This window comes from Artibeus jamaicensis, unplaced genomic scaffold, assembly GCF_021234435.1.
Source record: "Artibeus jamaicensis isolate MK-2021 breed Jamaican fruit bat unplaced genomic scaffold, CSHL_Jam_final scaffold_916, whole genome shotgun sequence".
NCBI lineage: Eukaryota > Metazoa > Chordata > Mammalia > Chiroptera > Phyllostomidae > Artibeus > Artibeus jamaicensis.
The window spans coordinates 39,021,786-39,047,547 of NW_026522059.1; the positions used below are offsets into that span (position 1 = coordinate 39,021,786).

Consider the following 25,762-nt stretch of genomic DNA (forward strand, 5'->3'; position numbering starts at 1 on the left):
CATCTAGATGAATGTTTTTTCTTTAATTCCTTGGTTGTCGAACTGCCATATAATTCAATTTTTTGGCAGTTCTGGTTGTTTTTTGTTTTTTAATTTGTTGTTGTCCTTCTCTTGGTTGTGCAAGGAGGTAAAGTGTATCCACCTATGCCTCCATCTTGGCCAGAAGTCCCCTTTCATTTGTTAGTTTTAAGCGTAGGTTAGCTTTAAAATATTGCTTTCTGAAATTATAATAAATTCTCCTGAAAATGACAGCTTAGTAAATAGTTAATGTATGCATATATACAAATAGATCATTCTAAAAAACTTTAGGAAAATGTTGAAATTTCATGATTGAAGTAAAAATACGCCCTAAAAAATTTCCCCCAATTATTCTTCACTAGGAAGGAAAGTATATTATAGATGAAAACTTGAAAATGGATGAATTTGGATATCTCAGGAGTGGAGAGACTTGGACATCAGAGCAGATTACTCAGAAGTAAAAGAAAAAAACATTCATCACTAGGTAAGATTCCCTCTTTCTGGACCTGGGAACAAGGCCCTCAAGCGCTGGAGAAGTCCATAAATGGATTTTCAGCTATTAGAAAACTCAATTGGCAGCCCAGTGGTGAGTAGAATGTGTTAGCAGCTGTCTAATAACTGCTGCTTTGATTCTAGGAATTGAGTTTTGCTTCTTGGGGACAGCCCTAGAACAGCGTGAAAATTCCAGAAAGTTGTATTGCACTGAAGATGTTTATGTACCCTTTTGGAAAAAGGCTTTTCTAAGAAATGGCATATGTTGTGAGAATTAATCAATTAACCAATAAGTATTTATTAGTTTCCTACTGTGTTTTTAGTACAGATGAGAGATATATTGATAGTTTTGGAAATCACTGCTAATTTGAGCCATCTACAATTTAGAAATGGATTTGTTTTACAGAAACTGATTATCTAAGTATAATTGCTGGCCCTTTGTAGTCTAGAACTACTCAGGAATAAAATAAAGTCTAATAAGACAGGTGCTTAGGAAAGCTGCAGGCTGGAAAAGGGGGGCTTTTGGAGATGATGATGATGAGGCTTTCTCTGCTTGGAGGACTGGTGCCCTGGAAATGCACAATTGTCTTTATATCAGTGAGAAGGGAGGGCAGGCTGCTGAAATTTTTTTAGAAAGAAACTCTGAAATTAGGTTAGAGGTTTGATTGGGTTTTAAGCTAAGATTAATTTTTCCACTAATTCAATGCTAAGCCTCCCTAAAAAGTAAGGATTCTGGTAGCTTTTTCTTTTCTAGAAGTAGGGATTTCCCTTTTCTATGATATGTTAATTTACTAATTTTACAAGTGTTTCCCGACTGTTTGTCCCATGTCAGGCACTGTTTTAAGCAGCAAGAATTCAGCAGGACACACAGACAGACAAAAATGTTTGGCCTTGTAGTGTTGGAGATAGACAATAATCATGATTAAAACTATGTTGGTGGAAGGTACTAAGGGGAAAAAATAGAGAAGGGGTGAGGCAGAAATATTATAATTATAGGTAGGGTGACTGGTAATGCCTGTGGAGAAATGACATTTAAGAAAAAATCTGGGGGAAGTCTCCATGTTTTAAATTAATCTTACTCTGAATCAGATCTGTAGTTTATCATGGCAGAAAAAATTTTACCTCAGCCGGATTTTGAGAGTCTCTCCCCTTTCTTTGGTTAAGGGTCTGCAAGGGTCTATGTCTCTGTCCTCCTGAGTTTGAAGCCCCTAATCTTGTCCTAGCCTTTTTATAAGGTCTTATTGTCCAACCCTGTGTGATTCCTTTGAGGGGCCAGATGTGGGCACAAAATCTTTCATATGGCTGCAAAGCTGTGACTTAATTTTGCCACCCAGGTGTCCAAGTGTTATCTCATCATAGAGGCTCTTCCCTTTAGGGACACAAGTCTGGGCTACTCTAGGAACCCTGCCCTCCTCCCCACCCAAAGATCTCCCAAACCCATCTTTAGTCTAGAGGCCATTTGTGATGGGGGATACTTGTCCTCCTCACATTTCAGCACACACCTTTCTAATGGCCCTTCTAACAGCCCAAGCTCCTCAACAAAAGCCTGGGTGCTTATTTTGCAGGTGTCCGACTACCTTTGTTTTTAACCCCTAAGACTATGCTAACAAGAGAGTGGCCTTTTTAAAATGAAATGCAGTAGGAGAGCCCTCATTCTTTTGAGTCTTCTACTAAGGACAAAACAAAATTAATGCTTCAATAAATTACCTTTCTATACATTCAAAGAATGAATATGGTCACTGTAAATTATTTCTATTTGTCAATACACTCAGAGAATTATTTAAAAAGTACTTTTGTTCCCTCTTTGCCTGTTAGCATTGTGATTATTTGTGTTTGAAGTGAGAGTGGAAGAGACACTTCTTTAAGAATATTCTGCTTCCCAGACTATTTCCAATCTCTCCGTCTCCCATAAATTTGGGTAGGTTCACAATAGTCCAGTTTATCTAGACCAGTAAATGTTTTAAGGTAGAGAGTTGACAGTGGTGAGCAGAGAGATTGAGAGACTAACATAGTGAAATGAGGGTCAAATGGATGAAATGTAGGAGTGAAAGGGGGAGGGGGTACAGGAATGGAGATAGAGTACTAAGAAATAGGGAAGAGAAAGGGATGATGGAGAAAATGAGGTTAAAGAGACTCAGGATGAAGGAGTGAATAAAAAGAAATATAGAATAAGAAGGACAATGGAAAAACAAGTGAGGAACACTGATTTAGCATTAAACTTCTGGAGGTCAGAAGTTTGACATGGTGTTCTGGGCTACAATCAAGGTGGTGACACTGCTGTGTTTCTTCCTAGAGGCTCTAGTGGAGAATCCATTTCCTTGAGGTTTTCAGCTATTGGAGGTTGCCTGAATACACTGATTCATGCCCCCCTTTCTCTTCCACCTTTGTCATATCTCTGACCATTCTTGGATCTTGATTGCATTTTCCTGACCATTCTCTGTAGTCACATCTCTCCTTCTCCATAGCCAGGTAGGGTTCCCAATTTTCAAGGACCCATGTGATTAGATTGAGCCCACTTGGGTAATTCAGTATAATCTCCTCATCTCAAGGTTCTTAATAATCACATTTGCAAAGTCCTTTTTACCACAACAGGTGGTATATTCATAGGTTCTGGGGATTAGAACAGGTACATCTTGGGCCATTGTTACCACAGGTAATACCAAGGTATCTAGCACAGAGATTATGTAGCCTTAATTGGAACTCTCTTCATACATTAGAAGTTCATTCAGTGCATTGCCAGATAAGTGTATTTCCCAGGCTAGGCCACATCAAATATGTTTTAGCCTATATACCATTTGAAATAGAATGTCATTTATTCTCAAAAATTAAGAAGTGTATATTTTGGTAAATGAAAATGCATATTTTTTTATATTCTAATATAACACAGCAAGAGATGAATGGATGACCTATGAAACTTTATGTGAAGTCTCCTATTCTAGTAGCCTGGAGGCCAGGAACAGGTAGTGAGCCACTGAAGGGGGTGGTTCATTTGAGCCTGCATGAACCAGGGCCATTGCAACCATTGCTAAAGATCATAGGCATCATGTTCCTTATTTCCTTGATGTTTCTCAGCTAAGATGCTTGTGAGTTCAGAATAACTGCTGGTGATTCCAAGTGACAGCACTTGTTGACTCCCACAGATGTTTAAGTGGCCCCTCCTTAAGGATTAAGAGTTGATCCTTGTGTCTGTGTAGCTAAAGGATATTCTGTGAAATCAGTTTCCTCATTCATAGACATTGTGTGCTTGCATTTGTCATACATCATTGTAACTAGAAACTGGCCCTTTGTGGGAAATATTGGTCAGGACCCACTCAGGAATTTAATTTCACCATCTCATTCTGAATCTGATTCATGCCCTGTTCTCATTTTAGACACTCTTGCACCAGCTCTCTGGACAAGCTGGGAGTGGAAGTAAAACATTCCATGTGACAGAGAAAAATGAGGTTTAGGAGAGAAAGAGAAGATGAGCTTTGTTATGTGCAGATCGTTACTTAAAAATAGGCCTGACCTTTGCTTTCAGTCCTTGGGAAGGAAATGTAGTGGATCCAATTATCCACAGGTGGGCCTATTTGTCTCAAGTTCTGAGCTCCTCATTGGGGCTGATAGTGTTGGGTATCTTCATGAGTCTTGTTTGGTGAGAGTTTATAAAATAAGTTCACATTACATTTTCCTGTGTGAATCAACATATATACAAATTGGTGTAAGACTGCTTTATATTTGCTAAACACTTGACTTTTCAGAGTTCTTTCATCTTACCTTTTTCACATGGTCTTATTGAAGATGACAGCAGATACGAAAACAGAGTCACAGGGAGATTAGCCATATTATTCTCATCTTAGTTGGTCAAAGGGCTAATTAGCAGGAACTTAAATTAGAAAGTTTCTTAACCTTTACACCAGGGCTCTTTCTACTTGATTATTTTGATTTTAAAAAATCCAGCAACTCAAGAATTAGAACAGAGTTTTAATAACATCAGAACAGTTAGAGGTATCACACCAATTTTCACAAAGTATATTTACCTCAATTAATTCTAATTTGGTGGTAGGGGAATGAGGAAGAAAGAAAAAAGAAAAGGGCATTTCATAATATCATATAAAACATAACAAGATCTTGAAAAATGCAATGTTATATAAAGATCTAAGAAAGACCTTGCAAAACAAGCACTTTTGTTGCTGCACTATTCATGAATAGCACATCGATTCCACCACATAATAAATATTAGGATCAAATAAGTAAATGCAAAGATGACCTCTAAGGTTAAATGTTTAACATGCATGAAGGTAAACATTTTCTGGTCAATGTAATTAATCCCACCAAAAATGAGATAAGTGATATGCCTCTCAGTTTAGGCTATAAAATTTAGAATTCTATGCTTTACCTCATTTTTTTTTCTTTAGTCAAGCTAATCTAGGTCAGTTGTGCAGAAATTATTTTTGCTTAAAAATTGTCAACACATTGTTTGGAACTAATTTGGGCTCAGAATGATTTTCTGGATCATTTATAACATTTAACCAGGTTGGAGTTTTGTTTTTGTTTTTATGCAAAACTAAAAGCACATAAGAAACCTCTTTCTTTCTGGTTTTACTTGTCAGTTTCAGTAAATTAAAATCTAAAATCTTTCCAATGTATACTTTAAAACAATATGGCTTGCTTTTCTATCTAATAATTTCTTTCTGCCTCTTGAAACATTTCTATAGCCATATTGAATGTTGACAGGGAAAAATCTCTACAAATGAAAAATTCCTCCTAAATTCTAAGTATATTATGCTGATGATACTTATGGCAGATATGATTATTGCATTTAGTTATATGGATGAAAAGCTGCCTCTGTTTTGGAATACTATTTTAGTGTGTAAGGAATGAGGTCTGGCTCACATAAAGGAAAGGCTCACAAAGCCTGCCCAGTGCCACTTTCATACCTTATGCAAGGAGCATAAAACAATTCTTCATGCCTTTATTTGCTGAAATGGAATGTTTCATTAGCAATTCTACTCAAAGAGTAAGTCTGCATACTGAGAAAGTTATGTAGGGAAAGTTATCTTTCCCTAACCTAAAAATAAGGTACAAATGTGGAAAAGTTCACAGTATTCCATGCCCCATATCCTCTCCCCATGACCACCTGGAGACACGGCTGAACCAAGAGGAAGTACCGTGGACCCTCCAAGGACTCAGTATTAAGAATCTGTGCAATAACTTCGAGCTCCTTCTCTGATAAGCTGTGTTTTCTCATTTGCATTTGTAGGCTGGAGAACAACTGGAAAGTCCAAATCTAAAAATAAACAAAGCAAAGCAATAAGCACCCTCTTGTCATACTATGTTTTCTTTAATGGCTCAAGTGGTATATATTTTAATTGAAGTGATGATTGGCAAATCAGTATAATACATCAGCTATTGAGAACTTCAGCAGGGAAGAGACACTACTCATTTAAGTTCCATCAGTTGTATAAATATAAAACCAAAGTGCTGAACTCAGCTTTCAGTTTGAGGCAATTGCTGAACTTAGTCTAGTTTTTACCATCTTGTGGAAATGAGGATAGGCCCACTATATATGTCATATAGACTTTAGCATATAATTATATGAAAAATGCTCCCCAGATTAGTGCAGTGCACAATTGTATATAAGGCCCTGGTTGGGAGAGATGTCAAAACTAAGAGTTTGCTTAAGTGAAGAGTATAATAAGAAGCTCCCTACATAAATCTAATACCTGAAAGGTTATGGTCTTTTTAAATCACCATACTTCTAATCTACAAGGAAATTTGTTAGTCTTGAGTTTTAGTGTTGGATTGAGGGAAGAAAGAGTTCCCCTAAAAATATTCAATGGCAAGCCAATGAGCAGACAAATTGACAGACTGACTGAATTTATAATACCTGTGTGTTCTAAGAAAGCTCAGCTGATAATTTTGTTTGAAGTGGCCCAGTGCAAAATGTGCTCCCAAGGAATTCGCAGAAATGAATGGCCCCACCAAATGAGGCCTCAGCGAATCACTGAAAATTTTAAGAAACATGACCTCATAGTAAAAACAAATAGGAGAGAGGAAATAGGATATAGGAGGAGAAGAAGGAAAAGGAGGATGGAGAGGAGGAGGAGGAAGAGAGAGAGAGATTGAGGAAAAATTACACATAGAAACAATACATACTAAGTGAGAGCCAGTAGGAACAACAGAAGGCCAAATCAGACCCAGAAAGACTTCAAATCCTGTACCTACCAGATACAGAATATATTAAAAAAAGGTTTGTTTTTAAATGATCAAATACATTTTGAAATTAATAAAAATAACTTCTAGTGATAGAAACATCTGAAATTTTAAAACCTTTATGAATAGTTTTAATAGCTAAAGAGAGAATTAGGGCAATGGAAAACATCTGAGGGGGTTAATCATCATGAAACAGAAAAACAAATAAGCAGAATATAAAAGAGGTTAAAAGGCATTAAAAATAGAATGATTAGGTCTAACATATGTAATAAGACTTCCATAAAGAAATGAAGAGTAGAGGCATATTTAAAGATATAATAACTGAAAATTTTCTAGAACTGATGAAAGACATTAATCCACAGGTTTAAGAACCATCCAGGACAAATTAAAAGGTAACTTGTATTTAAAGCATTTTAGTAACATTGAAGAACACCAAAGACAATGGTTTTAAAAGCAGTCTTACTTTGCAATAGTAAATATGGAAGCTACAAACTATGGCATTTTATTTTCAGTATGCTAAAAGAAGATATCTATCAATCTAAATTTGTTTACAAAACCTATTATTGTTACATTTATTTTTTCAAGCATGATATGTGAGTATTTTCAGACAATAAAGACAAAAATAGTGCCATCAGCAGACAAAATTTAAAAGCTATAATTCAAGCAGAAATTGTTACCAGATTAAAAATTTATGTTATAGAAAAAAATGATTAGTAAAGAAAATAATGGATATGTGTATAAAACTAAATTATTATTGATTATATAAAGCAAGAATAATAATAATTCATGAGGTTTAAAATCAAGTAAAACTAGACTAAATGACAGTGTATAAATCAAAATAAAGATGATCAGAGTTAAAGTGCTATAAAGTTCTAGTGTTTTTCAAGAGAGGGTAAAGATAAGAACTTTAAACTTTGATAACTTAAGTATATTTGATAAATTTTTAGGGTACCCCTAAAAGAATGAACAGAAAATAGAATTTTAAAACTGGAGGGGAGAAATAAGTGGAATATAAAAACATATTCTATCAATATAAAAGAAAGAAAAAAAGGAAAGAAAAGAGAAAAATTATTAAAATGATAATTATAACAATGAAATAAATAAATAAATAAATAAATAAATAAATAAATAAATAAATAAAGTACCTATTATGTGCCCGGCATTGTTCTCAGCACTTTAGGTACATTAATTTGCTTAATAACAACACTACAAGGCAGAGTTATTATTATAGCTATTTTATGGTAAAGGAAACTAAACGAAAGACTACTTAAGGTAGTTATACAGTTACTACCTAGTTACACAGGTAGTGATAGAATTTGGTATTCAAATGTAGTCAGTATTTCTTAGAGTTTGTTCTCTTAAAGACTATGCTATACTATCTCTCACAAAAGAGTAAGTTGGTATTAAAATTTTTTAAAACATTAATTATAAGAAAAACAAAGAACTTAATAATCTGTTTAAAAGAAAAATACTATCAGACTGAAAACACATGAAAGAACATAAGGACAAAATAGTTGAAAATTAAAGGATGAAACATTTACCACACAAATACTAACAAAAATAAAGTTAATATAACTATATTTAAACAGACAAAAAACATACAAGACAAAGAGCATCAGCAGATGGTAAGTATATAATAAATGTTCAGTACACCAAATACCTATAAGAATTCTGAACTCATATATATTAAAAACAGAATCTCAAAAATATGAAGCAAAAATTGACAGAACTTTAAGAGAAATAGAAAATCCATTATCACAGTGGAATATTTTAATGCTTCTCTCAGTAACTGACTAATGAAGCAAGGAAAAAATGTTATGAGAATAAAGAATTTTAAAAGTATAATGTTATATCTGTTCTCCTCCTACCAAAAAAAATATGTTGAAGTTCTAACCATCAGTACCTCAGAATGTGACCATATTTGAAGAGAGGGTCTTAAAGAGTTAATTTAAGTTCAAATGAAGTCCTCTGGGTGATGCTTAATCTAATGATGTCCTTATAAGAATGGGATATTAAGACACAGACACAGAGGTTAAGACCATGTGAAGACACAGGGAGAAAATGACCATCTTACAGGACAAGAAGAGAGGCCTCAGAGGAAACCAACCCTATGACACCTTAATCTTTGACTTCTAACATTCAGAATTTTGAGAGAATAAATTTCTGTCTTCAAACCACTCAGTCTGGTACTTTGTTATGGAAGCTCTAGCAAAGTAATACATACGATAAATTAGCTTTGTTTAATAGTCATATACAGAACAGTTAACCTAGTAAAAGCAGAATGTACTGTTTTGAAGTAATGTGTTTTGAACATTTATAAAAATTAAGTTCTCCACTGTAAAGTAATCCTCAAGACATTCCAAAGTATTATATGTCCACATTCTCTAGTCACAACACAGTTAAGTTAGATATGAACAATAAAGAACCTGGAAAACCTGCATAGGTTTACAAATTAAGACATGTATAAGCCTAAGTTATAAGTCAAAGAAAAATCATAATGGAAGTTAGAAAATATTTTGAACTCAGATTATTAGAATAACGTAAGAATGTGTGTGTGTGTGTGTGTGTGTGTGTGTGTGTGTGTGAAGCCAGACTGGTACTTACAGGAAAAATTATAGCCTAATAGCTTATTATCAAGAAAGAAAAAAAGTTTGAATATTAATAAGTATAAAAAGTGGGGAAAAAGAAGTATAAAAGGTAAGAAGTTAGAAAATTAACAACAGAATAAATTAAGATAACAAAAATTTAGTAGAAACAAATAGATAAGAGAATCAATAAAATCAAAAGTAATTCATCTGAGAAGAGTAAAATTTTCAAATCTCTGGCAAGCATGGCTAAAAAAGAAAGCAGAAATAACCAATGTAAAGAGTAAAAATGGGACAGTAATGTAGATTCTACAGATGAATAAAAAGTAATAGGAAATTTTGAAGAACCATTTTTAATAAAGAAGAAAGGATCCTAAATGGCCTATACACATTAAATACATTGAATCAATATTTTTAATCCTCATGCAAGGATATATTTATTGATTTGAGAGAGAGAGAGAGAGAGAGTCAGAGAGAGAGAGAGAAATATCAATGTGAGAAACAGTGATTGGGACACACCCCAACTAGGAATCAGACTTGCAACCTATGTATGTGCCCTGACCAGGTCTGAGCCCACAAACTTTTGGTGTACAGGACAGCACTCCCACCAACTGAGCCACCCAGCCAGGGCCATTGAATCAACAATTTAAAATTTCTACAATCTCACTGTCTAGAAGGCTCCAAAAAATTCTGTAGGAAGAAATAAATCTAGTGATACATATTGGGTTTATCTCAGGAATAGAAGATTGTTTTAAGGTTAGAAAACCAATTCATGTAATTCTTCACATGATCAGGCTAAAATAGAAAAATCATGGCCATCTCAATTGATAAAAAATGATTTGATAAAATTTCACACCCATCATATCACATTCTGACAAACTAGGAATAGAAAGACAAGTTTCTTAACCTGCTCAAAAACCTACAGCAAACCTTATAATTTTGATGCAATCTTGAAAGCATTTTCTCTTCAACATTTCACTTAGTGGTTTCAGAAAACAGAATGGCAAGAAAAAGAAAAAGATGGTCAAGGATGGGAAAAAATTAAAACTATCACTATAGATAAATAATTAGAAATAGAGTTTAGCTAATATCTCAGATTCAAAATCAATATTTTTCAAAATCAACGTTTAAAAAGTACATTTTTATATACCAAAAACAAGTAGAAACTAATATTTATACCCTTTTTAAATTTATAATTGTGTTAAAACATTTAAAGTATTCATGAATAAATGTCACCAAAGATATATGATTATCTTTAATGAAAGCCAATAAAGAGACCCAAATAAATGGAGACATATACAAATGTAACATATTAGAACCTCACATTTTAAAAGATGTCACTTGTACCTAACTGATATACAGTGTCACTGAAATTTTAAGCAAGATCCCAAAGTTTTGTTTAACAAACTTGTGTTAAAGAACTTTACAAAGCTGATTCTGAAATTCATATGGAAAAGCAAAAAGCCAAGGATAATGAGACTCTTCTCAACAAAAAATTAAAAAGGCTAGATAAAAGCCTTCTTAGGAATCTTTCCTAAGATTCCAATAACACTAAGATTCCTAAATTAGAAATTGTTACAAAATTAGAAATTGTTACAAATGGGTCTCATATTGCATACAGATAGACAAAATAATCAATGAACCAGAACAGAAAGCCCAGAAAGTATTCCATATATATAGTTAATATATACCAAAATCAAGACTAGAAGTCAGTATGCTGGGGCAGTTTTAATTTTATATGGGAAAAAATTGGAATCCTATATTACCATATGCAAAAATCAATTATAGGTGATTAAACATGTAAATGTGAAAAACAAAATTATAGAACTTTGAGAAGACCATATAGAACACCTTTATTTTCTTGGGATAGGAAAAGATTTTTTAATCAAAACACAAAAATTATTAAACATAAATGCAAATTTTGATATTATGACTACATTAAAATTAGGAACTTTGGCTTATCAGAAGACACCATAAAAAGTGAAATATCAAGCATAAACCAGGAGATGGTATTATAAACAAATATAATCAACACAGTTAATACCCAAGTATTAAAAAACGATCAGTAAGTAAAAGGCAGATGACATAAAAAAAATATGCAAAAGATATAAATAGGCACTTCACTACAGGATAAATCTAAATGACAAAAACACATATGAAAAGATGTCCAACTTTACTAGTAATAGAAGAGCTAAAAATTAGAACCACAATGGTATACCATTTGCCAGCCACCAGGCTGGGGCACATCTGGTGATGTCAAGGGTTGGCAAGAATGTGGAATAACAGAAACTCCCATTAACTATTAGTGGGAATAGAAATTAATGCTACAACTCTGCAAAACAACTTGGCCTTATCTAATAATTTGTAGATGCACATACTCTTTAAGATATTTTACTCCTGTATATATATGTACCTAGAAAATTCTAGCATTTATGCACTGGGAGAGATATATAAGAACATTCATAACAGCACTGTTTGCGGTGGCAAAAAAAAAAGTGAAACTACCCAAATATCCATTAGCAGTAGAATAAATTATGGGTGTTATTACAGAAGAATATTACACAACATTGAAAATGAATGAAAGATAGTGTGTGTCTCTCAGAAATATGATATTGAGTAAAAAATAAAAGCAAGTACAGGGACAATTGTTTAGTATAAGTCTGTTCATTTGAGTTCAAAAATATGCAAAACCAACTTCCAGTCAAAATGATGCCATAGGTAAACATGGCTCACCTCCTCACACAACCACATCAAAATTACAGCTAAAATATAGAACAACCATCACTCAGAACCATCAGAAAAAAAGAGTTGAATAGAAGTCTGACAACTATGGAGTTAAAGAAACCACCTCCATCCAGACTCATACAAAGGGTGGAGATGTGCGACATGCTGGTCCCACATCCACATGTAGTACATAAAAATTCAGAAGGGATATCTTGGGAGTGAGGAGTCCCAGACCCCCAGCCAAAGGTTCCAGGGCCAGGAAGATAAGTCCCCATAACTTTTGGCTGCAAAAACTAGCTGGGATTGAGTTGGTGGAAGAAATTACTGAGGTCCCAAGCAGTTCTCTTTAAAGAACCCATACATGGACTTATTCAGACTCACCCCCTCTGAGCTTCTGTACTGGGGTAGCAGTCTGAAAAGTACCCGTGGCATACAGAGAGGAAATGAAGCGTCTAGCATCAAAGCAGTAGCTAGGGAACAACTTTCTCCCAGACAAAAAGGCAAGCAGAAGCCATTTTGCCTTTTTTGAGGCCTCCCCACACAGTCACAGAGCCAGCAGGTGGGTGCCATAACTGAGATTCCAGAAACTTGCTAACACTATATGCCCTGCCCTAGAGATCCCCTGAGAATCCATCAGATCCAAATTACGGACTCACCCAAAATGTTAACTGTGACTTTTCTATGTGAATGGCTGGTCTAGGCTCATGCTTTATGACTTCCTAAATCCTTATCAAACAGACAAGAGCTGGCTGAAGTAAGCCCCCAGCCTTCATACAATTTGCTAAGTGGCCCCAGGCATGGCACTAGTAGCAGCCAGCCTGGATTCACAGCTTGGCTTTCCCTGGGGACCTCCAAGCCCAGCAGAAGTAGCAGCCATCATAGCTTAATAGATCATTCAAGTGGGCCTGAACAAACCCAGGTGGGAGCTGACATTGGCCTGCATCACTCAGGAAACCCCAGAGCCTGCATATTCCATGGAAAGCTACAAACTATGTCAGAGAACCACCACCTGGCACCTGAACAGCTGATCCTCCACAAAGGGTGAAGGTTGGTGGTCAGTGGTCACAGCCAGTCCTTGCAACTAACTGGCCTAGGTAAATCTCTCCCATTGACTTGCCAACAGCAATCAAGGCTCAAATACAAGAGGAGGGTATACTTAGCCAACATGAAGGGCACACCTCAAGTAAACAGCTTGGGTGATATGGGAGGCTGTGACCTTGGACCCTACAAGCACCTACTACATTAGGCCACACTACCAAGACACAGAGTCAAAGCAGCTCTACCTAATACACACAAACAGACACAAGCAAGCTGCCAAAGTGAGGAGACAAAGAAACATGGTCCAAATAAAAGAACAGGTGAAAATTCCTGAAAAAGAACTAAAAATAGAGATCAGCAATCTATCAGATGCAGAGTTCAAAACACTGGTTATAAGGGTTCTCAAGGAATTTAATAAGGACCTCAACAGCACAAAAAAATGATCCAGTCAGAAATGAAGGATACACTAATTGAAATAAAGAACAATTTACAGGGAAATAACAGTAAAATGGATGAAGCCGAGAACCAAATCAATGATTTGGAATGTAAGGAAGTAAAAAACAACCAATTAGAACAAGAAGAAGAAGAAAGAATCCAAAAAAAAAAAATGAGGATAGTGTAAGCAGCCTCTGAGACAACTTTACACATTCCAAAATTCACATCATAGGGGTGCCAGAAGGAGAAAAGAGAAAGAAATTGGAAATCTATTTTAAAAAATAATGAAGTAAAACTTCCCTAATTTGGTGAAAGAAATAGACATGCAAGTCCAGGAAGCACGGAGATTCCCAAACAAAATGGATACAAAGAGGAGCACACCAAGACACATCATAATTAAAATGCCAAAGGTAAAGGGAGAATCTTAAAAACAGGAAGACAAATGCAGTTTAGTTACCTACAGGAGAGTTCTCATGATACTGTCAGATGATTTCTCAAAAGAAACTTTGCAGGATAGAAGGGTTGGGCAAGAAATATCCAGTCATGAAAAGCAGGGACCTACAGCCAAGATTGCTGAACCCAGCAAAAATGTCATTTAGAATGGAAGGGCAGATAAAGTACTTTCCAGACAGGAAAAAACTAAAGGGATTCATCATCACCAAACCATTACTATATGAAATATTAAAGGGACTTATTTAAGAAAAAGATCAAAACTATGAACAATAAAATAACTATAAGTAAATAATCGAACAACAATTGAGTCTAAAAAACAAGCTAAGCAAACAAGAAGGACAGAGACAGAATCGTGGATATGGAGAGCATTTTAATGTTTGCCAGATAGAAGGGGGCTGTGTGAAGAGGTGAGGGGATTAAGAAGATTAAGAAGTACAAATAGGTAGTTACAGAACAGCCATGGGGGTGTAAAGTACAGTGTAGGAAGTAAGAGTAGCCAAAGAATTTATATACAAACCCATGGACATGAACAATGGTGGGGGAATTACCTGAGGGAGTGTGGGATACTTGCTGGAAGGGTAATGGGGGAAGAATTGGTACAATAATAGCATAATCAATAAAATATAACTTCAATAATAAATAAAAATAAAAGTAAATTGATAAACCAGTAAAAATATGCAAAACCAAGCAAAATACTGATTAGAAATGTAAATGTATAGTTGTAACACTAAAAAGAGTAATAAAAATGATTACATTACAACACAAAATATGGATGGAAATAAACTGTGTCTATCAGTCGGTGAATGGATAAAGAAGGAGATCCTGACATTTATGATATCATGGATGGATCTTGTAAGCATTATGCTAAGTGAAATAAGTCAGAGAAAGATAAATACTATATGATATCACTTATATGTGGATCTAAAAAGATAAGAGCAATAACAAAATCCAAAGTCATAGAAAAAGATATCAGCTCTTTTCAGGCTGGAACCACGAAGGGTGCAGAAGAGAAGAAGGTCCCCATTGTACCAGAAACCCTTAAGAAAAAGTGAAGGAATTTTGCAAGCTGAAGACTGAATGCCTGTGAAAGAAGTTTGCCCAAAAAATACTTTGAAAGGCAAGGAGGAGGAAGCTTATCTATGAAAAACCTAAGCACTCTCACAAGGAACATAGGCAGATGTACAGAACTGAGATTCAAATGGTTAGAGATGGCAAGAAAAGCTGGTAACCTCCATGTACCTGTAGAACCCAAACTGGTATTGTCATCAGGATCAGAGGTATCAGCAGTGTGAGCACAAAGTTCTGCAAGGTGCTGCAACATCTGTGCCATTGCCAGATCTTCAATGGCACCTTTGTTAAGCTCAACAAGGCTTCAGTTAACATGCTGAGGATTCTGGAACCATACATTGAATGGGGGTACCCAAACCTGAAGTCAGTAAATGAATTAATCTACAAGCATGGTTATGGCAAAGTTAACCAAATGAAAATTGCCCTTACAGATAATGCATTGATTGGTTAATCTCTTGGTAAGTATGGCAAAGCATTTGGCACAGTATCTCCATGTATCTTGCAGATAAGGTGGTGAATGGTACTCTACATGTAAGGTTAAGGCTGATGTCAGATGTTGTTACGCTCGGCTGTTCTATTAAATAGATTTAAAAAGGAATTGAATGAAGCAGAAGTTGTGCAGAGATTATATTTGCAAATAACCCCAAACTGAAATCTGCTCAAAGGCCCATACCATCAAAATTAAGTGTGATAGATGAAAAGCATCAGGAATCCTGAGAGTTTGCCAGAGAAGAGGAAGGGTGGTAAGACTGAACTAGGAAAAGGGGGAAAGGACTTGCAAGAAACCCAGAAGGTTCTGGGGAGAAGAATGCAAGAAAGTAGAGGAAAGGTGAAATATTATTCAGCCATAAGAAGGAATGAAGTACTGATACATGCTACAATGTGGATGAACCTAAAAACATACTAAATGAAAGAAGCTAGACACAACAGGACAAATATTGTATGATTCCATTTATATAAAATGTCCAGAATAGGCAAAACCATAGAGCAGAAAACAGATTGGTGTTCTCTCTCACAACCTCTGTGATCCTCCTTTGGTGGGCTTCTTACACCTCGTATTAAGTAACTCTGTGTGTGAATATTTGTTGAATATTTTTCTCCCCATTTTCTCTGCTGGAATCTAAGGTCCAAGACAGCAGGCACCAGGTCTTTTCTCTAGTACCTAGCATAGTGCCAGGCAAATATTACAAGCTCAATTAATGTTTGCTATTAAAAAACAATCTTGACAAAACCTGCTTAGTAAAATTGCTCACTGAACCTTGGCAGCCAAAAACTGTAGAAGCTTTGGGTCCACTTTGAGCTGCTTCTGGGATAACATTCTGAGTGAGTCACTTGTCCTGCTCCCCTGGCCCATGAACTTGATGATGTTTACTTGGTATTTTCACATAAAGAAGTAGCAAAGGACTTTGGACTAATTGCAAGAATTATGTTCCATGAATCATTTTTAAAAATCAATCCATTCTGATTGGGGAAAGGGAGGAGGAAGAGGAGTAGAGATTGGTGAAAATAAGGATGAATTTAGTATCCTCCTTGGTGCCCTTTTCTTGGTCAGTTATGTGTGATAAATGCTGAACAGAAAATATAGTAAATGTCTCAATATCTTGGCTAAGAACAAGAGGCTAATTTTAAGCCATATGGTCTCTTAAGCTCAGTGGCTGTGAATTCATTTGAGTTTCAACCAGGTGATTAGCTAGAACAATTAAGCAATCAACAAAATTTGCTATGCACTGAGTTTCACATTTTTAGAACCATGGTCAGCACTGTAAAATCTCCTCCTTTAGATACTTTATTCTCTTTTATTCTCTCTTCTTCAAAAAAAATTAGGAAATCATGACTCCACAAGAAATTTTTAGGGTTTAACTAGGAGTTTTCAATCTATTGCCTTCAGCTTGGAAAGAATGAATTTATCTCTTGTATTTTTGGTTTGCTGTGCCAGGGTGTTCAGAGATAACTAGTTCCCATTTATGCTCTTATCTGTCCGTTCTCTCTCTGTCTTTCTGTCTCTCTCTCTCTGTCTTTCTCTCTCTCCATCTGTGTGTGTGTGTGTGTCTGACACACACACACAGTCCCAGGGAGTGGAGTTCTATCTCAAGATGGTCTATAAAGCCCTCATAGGTAGTAGAATTTTGATTATATTATGGGCTTCTACTAACACAAAAGTATAGAATCTAATTCGTGAACATTTGAAAGGAAGGGAAGTTACATTTATCTCTCAAGTTTCCAAGACAAATAAAGGAGGATGGGTACTCCCTCACCACCAAGAAACTATCTCTCTTATATTTACTCCTGATTGATGCATAAGAATAATAAAATTCCTGTGTTCCTAGAATTCCATTACAAATACTTTTTTATTTTGAGATAAAGATGAGAATCAACTTTCAAATCCTATCATTTCCAATGTATATTTAAGATACTGCTGTTTTTAATGTTTCCCCCTTCATTTATTAGTGATAGAAGCTAAATTATACCCCTTCTTATGGTTGAAAGAGACACAATAACCTAAGTAAATCCTCCCTCTCTACTACCAAATCCCACTCTGTACCACTCCTCTCAGAGATAGGTACCATGTTACAGTATTAAAAAGTATCTTAGGCTTTAGCTGGTGTCAAGGAGTAGGCATGTTTGAAGTATGCACATAATAAAATACATCCAAGAAAAATCATAAGCTTTAGTTATAAAACTATAATTATTAAATTATCTCAAAGCAGGTGAAAACATTTCTCATGTTTTTTAAATAAACAAATCAGTTATAAAAGGGTTTGATTTGATATTTCAAATTTGAATTTTTATGTATTAAGAGATATGGACAGTATCTTATAACATATTCTTAAATGTGAAAGTTGAGGTGCCACTGAATTCAAATCAGAAATATATTTCTCTGGTTAACTCCTGTTATTAGTCTCTTTCTTTATTAGTCTTCTTTATTAGTCTAGTTAGGCATAGGGGAACAATAAAGTATTAAGATTATACAACTTTTATTCTAGAGAGGGGATTATCTTATATTAATTTTATTACATTTTGTATTTTGGCATTGCTGGAAAATCAGGAAAAATGGTATAAGAAGGAGATGCTAGCAATATTTCTTTTAAAAATCAATACTCATATATAAAAAAATAAATTTCTAGTTGTAATCTTTATGTACTGGCCAAATCTCTAAACACAGTATAATCTGTAGCATGGCAAACAGATTATAAATAAATAATTAATGTAAAACCCTTGCTCTAGCCATTCTGTCATTTCAATTGGCTTTACTCTAAATGCAGAGTTCTGTGCTCTGGGGGCATTTCCCCCTTTCCTTGTCAGTAAGTATCAAGTTCGAAGTTAGATATATAGCCCATACAGGAAAATAGTCTAACTGTACTGGCTACATAATTTTCAGAATCAAAATGTAGTGTATGTGATTGAAAAACTAAGAATCTCAAGATCATGACAGCAGAGCCATAGACCAAGTGCTGGAAATCTTAGCCAGTGTGATGGGACAAGAAAAAGAAATAAAAGGCATACAGATTGGAACAAAAGAACTAAGCTCTATATTTGCTGAAGACATGATTGTTTACATAGAAAATCTCAAGGAAATTACACAAATACAAATTAATAAGTGGGCTTAACACAAGAACACAAGATACAAAGTCAGCACACAAAAATAATTATAAAAACTTGTGATGAACATTGAAAACCAACATTTAAAATGAATGCCAATTACTATAGCTCGCTCCAAAATGAAATACTTAGCCATCTCACAAAATGTATACCAACTCTGTATACTGAAAACCATAAAATGCTCATTAAAGAAATCAGATGAGACCTAAATAAGTGGAGACACATACCATGTTGATGGATTGGAATATTCAACATAATAAAGATGTCATATTTTATTCAAACCAAGCTACAAAGTTAATACAATACTAGCTTAAAAAATCAGCAGTATTTTTCTGTCAATTTAGACAACCTGATACTAAAATTTATATGGAAATTCAAAGAAATTAGATTAGCCAAAGCAATTTTGAAAAAGAATAAAGTTGGAAAAATCACCCTATCTGTTTTAAGACTTATTTTAAAACTGCAGAAAGTAAGCCCAGCTAGTGTGGATCAGCGGATTGAGTGCTGGCCTGTGAGATTTCCAATAAGGGCATATGCTTGGGTTATGGGTCAGGTCCCCAGTAGGGGACACATGAGAGGCAAGTGCACATTGATGTTTTACTCCCTCTTCTTCTCCCTCCCTTCCTCTCTTTAAAAATAAATAAATATGGTCAATTAATATTTGACAAAGGTGGCAGAAGCATGAAATAAAGTAAAAATAGCCTCTTCAACAAATGGTGTTGGGAGAGCTGGAAAACTACAAAAAAAAAATGAAACTCAGTCACCAACTTACAGCATACACAAAATAAATTCAAGATGGATAAAGACTTAAATATAAGTCATGACACCATAAAAGTCCTAGAGAAAAACATAGGTGAGAAAATCTCAGATATTCCATGCAGCACTGTTTTCATGGATATGTCCCCTAGAGCAAGGGACATAAAGGAAAGAATAAACAAATGGGATCTCATCAAAATAAGAAGCGTCTGCACAGCTAAAGAAAACATAATTAAAATTAAAATTAAAAGAGGACCAACTATATGGGAAAACATATTTCCCAATGATTCCTCAGACAAGAGTTTAATCTCCAAAATATATAAGAACTCACATGAGTCCACTCCAGGAAGACAAACAACCCAATTAAAAAATGGGCAAAAGACTTGAACAGACAATTCTCCAAGGAGGACATACAGAGGATCAAGAGAAACATGAAAAGATGTTCAATATCACTAGCTATCAGAGAGATGAAAATTACAACCACAATGAGATACCACTTCATACCAGTCAGAATGGCCATCATAAACAAAGCAACAAACAGCAAGTGCTGGAGAGGATGTGGAGAAAAGGGAACCCTAGTACACCGTTGGTGGGATTGCAGACTGGTACAACCACTATGGAAAACTGTATGGAATTTTCTCGAAAAACTACAAATGGATCTGCCTTTTGACTTAGTAATTCCACTGCTAGAATTATATCCTAAGACCCCAAAACACCAATCCATAAGAACCTATGCACCCCAATGTTCATAGCAGCACAATTTACAATAGCCAAGTGCTGGAAGCAACCTAGGTGCCCATCAGTAAATGAATGAATCAAAAAACTATGGTACATTGACATGATGGAATACTACACAGCATAAAGAAAGAAAGAGCTCCTACTCTTTGTGACAGCATGAATGGAATTAGAGAGCATTATGTTAAGTGAAATAAACCAGGTGTTAAAAATCAAATACCATATGATCTCACCTTTAAGGGAATCTAATCAACAAAATAAACAAGCAAGCAAAATATAACCAGAGACATTGAAATTAAGAACAGGCTGACAGTAATCAGAGGGGAGATGGGAGAGGATAATGGGGGGGAAGGAGGAAAGGTTTTCAGGAACAACTATAAAGGACACATGGACAAAACCAAGGGGGATGGAATCAGGGGAGGGAGGTAGGGATGGCTGTGGTGGGGTGAAGTGGGGGGGGGGAAATGCAGACAACTGTACTTGAACAACAATAAAATAAAAAATAAATAACATCTTTTTAAAAATTGCAGTTAGTTTTTTTTAATTTAAAAACTGCACAAAGTAAGATTGTGTTATTGGTAAAAGGGTAGACATACAGATTAATAGAATGGAATGCAGAGTCAATAAATAGATCTGTAGAAATATAGCCAATTGATTTTTGACAAAGATGCAAAGACGATTCAATAGAGAAAGGATAATCTTTTCAGCAAAAGGTGTTGAAACAATTATATGCAAAAAAAGTCTCTACCTAAACTTCATACCTTATACAAAAATGAACTAGAAATGGGTAAGATTTACATATTAGACATAAAACTTTAAAAAAAACATTGGAGAAAATCTTTATGACATAGGCTTAGAGTAAGGGTTCTCAGACATGACATCAAAAGCACAATGTAGTGAAAAATTAATAAAAATTTTATCAAAATGTTTGCTAAGCAGCAGCTTCTAAAAATATGTAGTTATAATATTTTTATAAAACAAACAAAACCCCATAAACAGTTACATAAAAATTTTGTAGTTTTGAGTACAAATTTTAAGTTAAAAATTTTGTTGCCTTTGAGTAGCTGGTGCCAGGAGGCTGATGTAAACTTGTCTTTGACTTTCAAACTTCCTGTGGTGATTGAATTTTTATGAGTGTGTCTTACTTTTCATACAAAGTCACAAATCTCCCCACCACTGGTAGCTTTTAAATGTAGTTGGGCAGCAGTCTGCTAAAAAAAAAGCTATGAGAAGATTTGGGTTGACACCTTGGATTCCTTCCAACTCTAAAATCTTAGGATTTTATGATGATATACAACACAAGATACCATATTTGCCCTTCATAACGTGTACCCATGTTTTTGGCCCAAACTTTCAGGAAAAAATTTTTGTTTTAATTTTTTAATTCAATTTTTAACTTATTTATATTTAGAAACAAAACTGATTATCATATTTCAGGGTATTATTTTGCATACAGATATTGTTATTGTTTTCTAGAGTTATACTTTTAATTCATAGGCATGAATAAAAATTAAATAAAAGAATTAAAGGCATTTGTATAGATACAGAATTAGTACTACCCATGTATACCCATGTGTACATGTTGAATGTACATCCTTATTTTTCCCTCAAAAATTTGGGCAAAACAGTGTGCATTATACATGGCAAAATACAGTAATTAAATATCCCCTAAGTGAGAAAATGTTTGCCAAATTTTATTTAATTTCATATTCACTAAAATAGAAATACTCAAAGCCCAACATTTCACAAGTGCCTTCTAATAGACTCAAATCTTGACATATACTGCTTGTAATTTGTCATGAGTCACTTGACATACAAGTGACTAGTACCCACTTTCAAGTGTATTCTCTTAACAACTTTAAGTGGGTCACCTTCTTTTGCAGAACATAAGAGACCAATCCATTAATTGGATCACAGTCCAGGAAGCATAATCTTCTCGTGGAATCTGCTTTTTTATCCTTACAAGCCTTAACTTGCATTTATTTTACCAGTAAACTACATTAAGTCTCTGAATTAATGGAGTGAAAATCTGAAACTAACTAAATTAATGCACCTAACTTCACATAAGACATAAATTCTCATAGTGAAATGTTAGACTGAGGAGCACTTGTGGTGGATTTTACTGGACAGTCAATGAAATTTAAGCTTCGGGGATCTTTATCTATGCAGACCCTTCCAAGGGCCTTTTAGAAATGTGTTCACATTTTTGTAGATTTGAAAAAGTAATATATTTTAATCACAACCAAACACTGCCTCTTTCCACTTTACTTTTCCTCCATCATGCTTTTTCTCTTGATGAGTGGCAACAGAGGGGCTATGGACATTTCAGAGATTAAGTTAAGGAGAAATAGAGTTGGGGATAGGTTTCATTTGAGTTTAGTAGAATATATTTTTGTGGTTTGCAGAAATTCTGTGTATAATTATAAGTTGCCACACCAGCATAGGAATGACTTCAGGGATAGTCCTGGAGCTCACTATGCCAACTCACTTGTTGAGGGAGCATGAAGATCCACACCAGAGTTAGTATCACACAATATGAATGTGTCGGTGGGCTCTGATCCTGGAAGTATTAGGTGATGGAGAGAACACAAGGTTTGAAATGTACAGAATCAAAAATGGTGTGTGGAAAATTTTTTTCAAAATTTTACATGTTATAAATGAAATAAACTAGTTTTTGCAGATTTGATAACAGTCCCTACAAGTTTAGACATTATCAGTAATGAGTTGTAAAACTGAAACTTTGCTAATCTACCAATAATAAAAAATACATTTTGATCAAACATACTAGAGGAAAGAATTATTTTTTTATTCTTCTTACAGAAGACGATATTATAAATTTTTTGTTAAATGAAGAGGCAACCAAAGAATATGTACCCAGAAAGCATAAGGTAAAAGTATTATAGAGATTTGCCAGGCAGTTAAATAAATTATTGCTATTTTTCCAGATTTTGTGATATTTATCTTATTTTAAGCTTTATAATTTTCTGTGACTTCTCATTCTAAATAAATAATCACCTGATTTCATTTTGCATTGTAATTTTTTGTTCTTTTTCTTAAAAAGGGCTACCCAAGTTGTACAAGTTTCAGGCCCTACAAAACCTTGATTAACTCTGCATAGGAGCTTTTGAATATTTAGGAATGGAATAAAGCTTTATCCTCTTGGTTTAGAATTCTTAGTAACACAGTCAAATTGGATCATGATTTACTTAGTCTAGAATCTGACCTCTGCAATAGAATTAATAGCTCTGAAAGTTCAGAACTGATAGCAGTGAAAGAGACAGATTTGTCACCAGTCACCCTGCAGGAAGGAAACCTGGGTGGAATTTGGCACCAAGTATGAATTTCTCTTCCAGAAAAATAATCTGCAAAGGTCTGCTGAAATGACCTGGTGGAACTTTGATCTAATTTTAAAAAGGAAAGACTTTGAAGCTTTTCAGAGAAGTGTGAACACTGGATTTGTGATATCCAGGTTCAGTTCACCTAGTTTTGGTTTCTACAGTGTAAAAGACAAGATAAGGTTGTTATAATGAATGACAGTGACAGTGCTTCCAACCTCACCATCCTTTCCTATCCTTTCTGGCAGTGACTGAGCATTGGACAGGATTGGTAGATGTTATGTGAGAGCCTATGACCAACAAAGCCAGAGACCTCGGACATGATCTCACAACAGTTTATCTCCCTCACAAGAGCAGATGGGGTTAATACACTGAGGTCATTGTTCCTAAACAAGTTATGTCAAGGTCACTGGCCCTTCTTTGAAGAGAAGTTTGCCTATAGTATCCTTTTTAACCCATTTATGAGTAATACTGCTTGCTTGCTCTTTTTGATATTTATGCTCCCATTGAAAGACTTGTTCTTTTATATTCCAAAAAAAGGAAAAAGAAACTTGTAATTGCATTGCCCTATAGGCACACAATTTGGTTCCTGGGGCAGTGATAAAAATTAGTAAAGCAACTCCCCATCCCTGTTTCCTGGACTGGCCACTTAGCAGTCCCCAAAGGAAGGAGACAAAGGTTACAGAAAAATCCTTTCTGTCCTCTCTAACTCCCCAGCCCTAAAATGGTCTGAGACTAAGTCTGATTCACACAAGTGAACATCCTTTAAGCTGGAGTCAAGATGGGTAATAAGTGGATGCTACTTAGCATCACATTCAATTAGAAATAAAAGTAAAGTGGAAGACTTTAAGCAGTCTCTGCTGCTTGATGTCATGAAATTTCTGTTTCATTGCAATGCAAAGAATCAGAATGTAGTACAGTCCGAAGAAGTGCACCATTCCTAATTTCAGCAGTTCTGACAACACCGGACCACTCTCTGAATTATCAAATAACCCTCTTATTTGGACGGTTCTTTGTGATTTAGTGATAAAGTTTGTAATTTAGAATAATGATGCATTCTACAGGAGAAAATGACATAGAATTATGACTATAAGACAGAGATGACAATGGCAGGTTTGACTTTAGTTTGTTTAAACAAAGGCATTTTTTTCAGAGAACATGAAGCATCCCTGATGTTATGAATTCTGTGAGGTGATAAAAAATTTTTATCATTTGTTATATTCTTTCTTTATCATTTCAAGTACTGTATCATAGCTATGCATATACAGAGACAGACATGTGGGTGTGGTTCAGCAAAGCAAAATATCCTGTTTTCATAGGACAATATTCTTGATGCTGGTTCAAGGCTAGCGCTAAATGTGTAGGTTTGGAAGGAAGTTTCATTTCCAGAGAAGAAAGACTATGTTCTCCCAATTCTACACAAAACTCATTATCAAAGAATCAAAAAGAATCAAGAGTTGCTGACTTTTCTTGGTGTCCATTCCCCTCCTTTTTGAATAGAGATCTGAAAGCAACAGACTGAAATGCTTTTCCTAATTAAAATTTTTACTTTGGTTCTCTTACCCCTGGGCACTCCCAAACCTTCCTGAACCCAGAGCTCACACTCTTGTAATGAGAACATGAACAGTACTAGCTTTTCATGTTGTACTAGATCAACATATTTCATGATTTCTTTCTAATGGTGTCAGGCTCCACTTTTCTCTGTTGCTTGTAAAAGTAACTGTCCTTTCATCCTCTGCAAAGGAAATACCAAAGCTGATAGTCTGTGGGGTCCCCCGTATTTGATTGTCAGATATCCCTCACTTTAGTGATAACCATCACCATGGACCTGGTGCTTGGCCAGGCCTATGAAAGAATACTCATTACCTCTGCTCTCATCTTACTCTACCTCTTTCCATGTCAGTCTTGATCTGCTCTTCAAGATCCTCTGGAGACACATAGAAGTCCTCTTCTGGCACTGATGATTTGGGTCGGCAACGTCCACAGCAGCAGTTGCAACAGCAGCACAGACAACAGCAAAAATAGCAGCCAGTCAAGAGGCCAATAATGACAAACAGGGTCTAGGAGAAACAGGCAAAGCAAAACAAAGGTGAGGGGTAGTGGAGTCTGGAAAAACCCTAGAAATCAAGTGTGTACCCTGTACCCCCAAAGACCTGAAGACATCATAGTGCACCGTGCACCCTCATGCTTATTGCACGCAATCTTTTTCATTTTCTTGGAAACAAATTCTGCATAGTTTTGCCTAGCAGGTTAAACCCAGAGGGAAAGACCTGTGACCAAAGTAATGATATATGACATCCTCTTCTTTATTCTTAAGCTAAAATGATC

At 35.2% G+C, this 25,762-nt stretch overlaps 1 protein-coding gene across 1 annotated transcript in view; it reads right to left on the reverse strand.

Annotated features, from left to right (window-relative positions):
• Window positions 1–5,684: 5,684 nt before the first annotated feature.
• DNAJC5B (DnaJ heat shock protein family (Hsp40) member C5 beta) overlaps window positions 5,685–25,762 on the reverse strand; it is a 52,941-nt gene continuing 32,863 nt past the window's right edge. The window contains exons 3-4 of the mRNA XM_037148900.2: window positions 25,323–25,494; window positions 5,685–5,779 (exon numbers count right to left, since the gene is read on the reverse strand). Of these exons, the coding sequence (XP_037004795.1) occupies window positions 5,685–5,779; window positions 25,323–25,494 (267 nt within the window). The remainder of the gene's footprint in view (window positions 5,780–25,322; window positions 25,495–25,762) is intronic.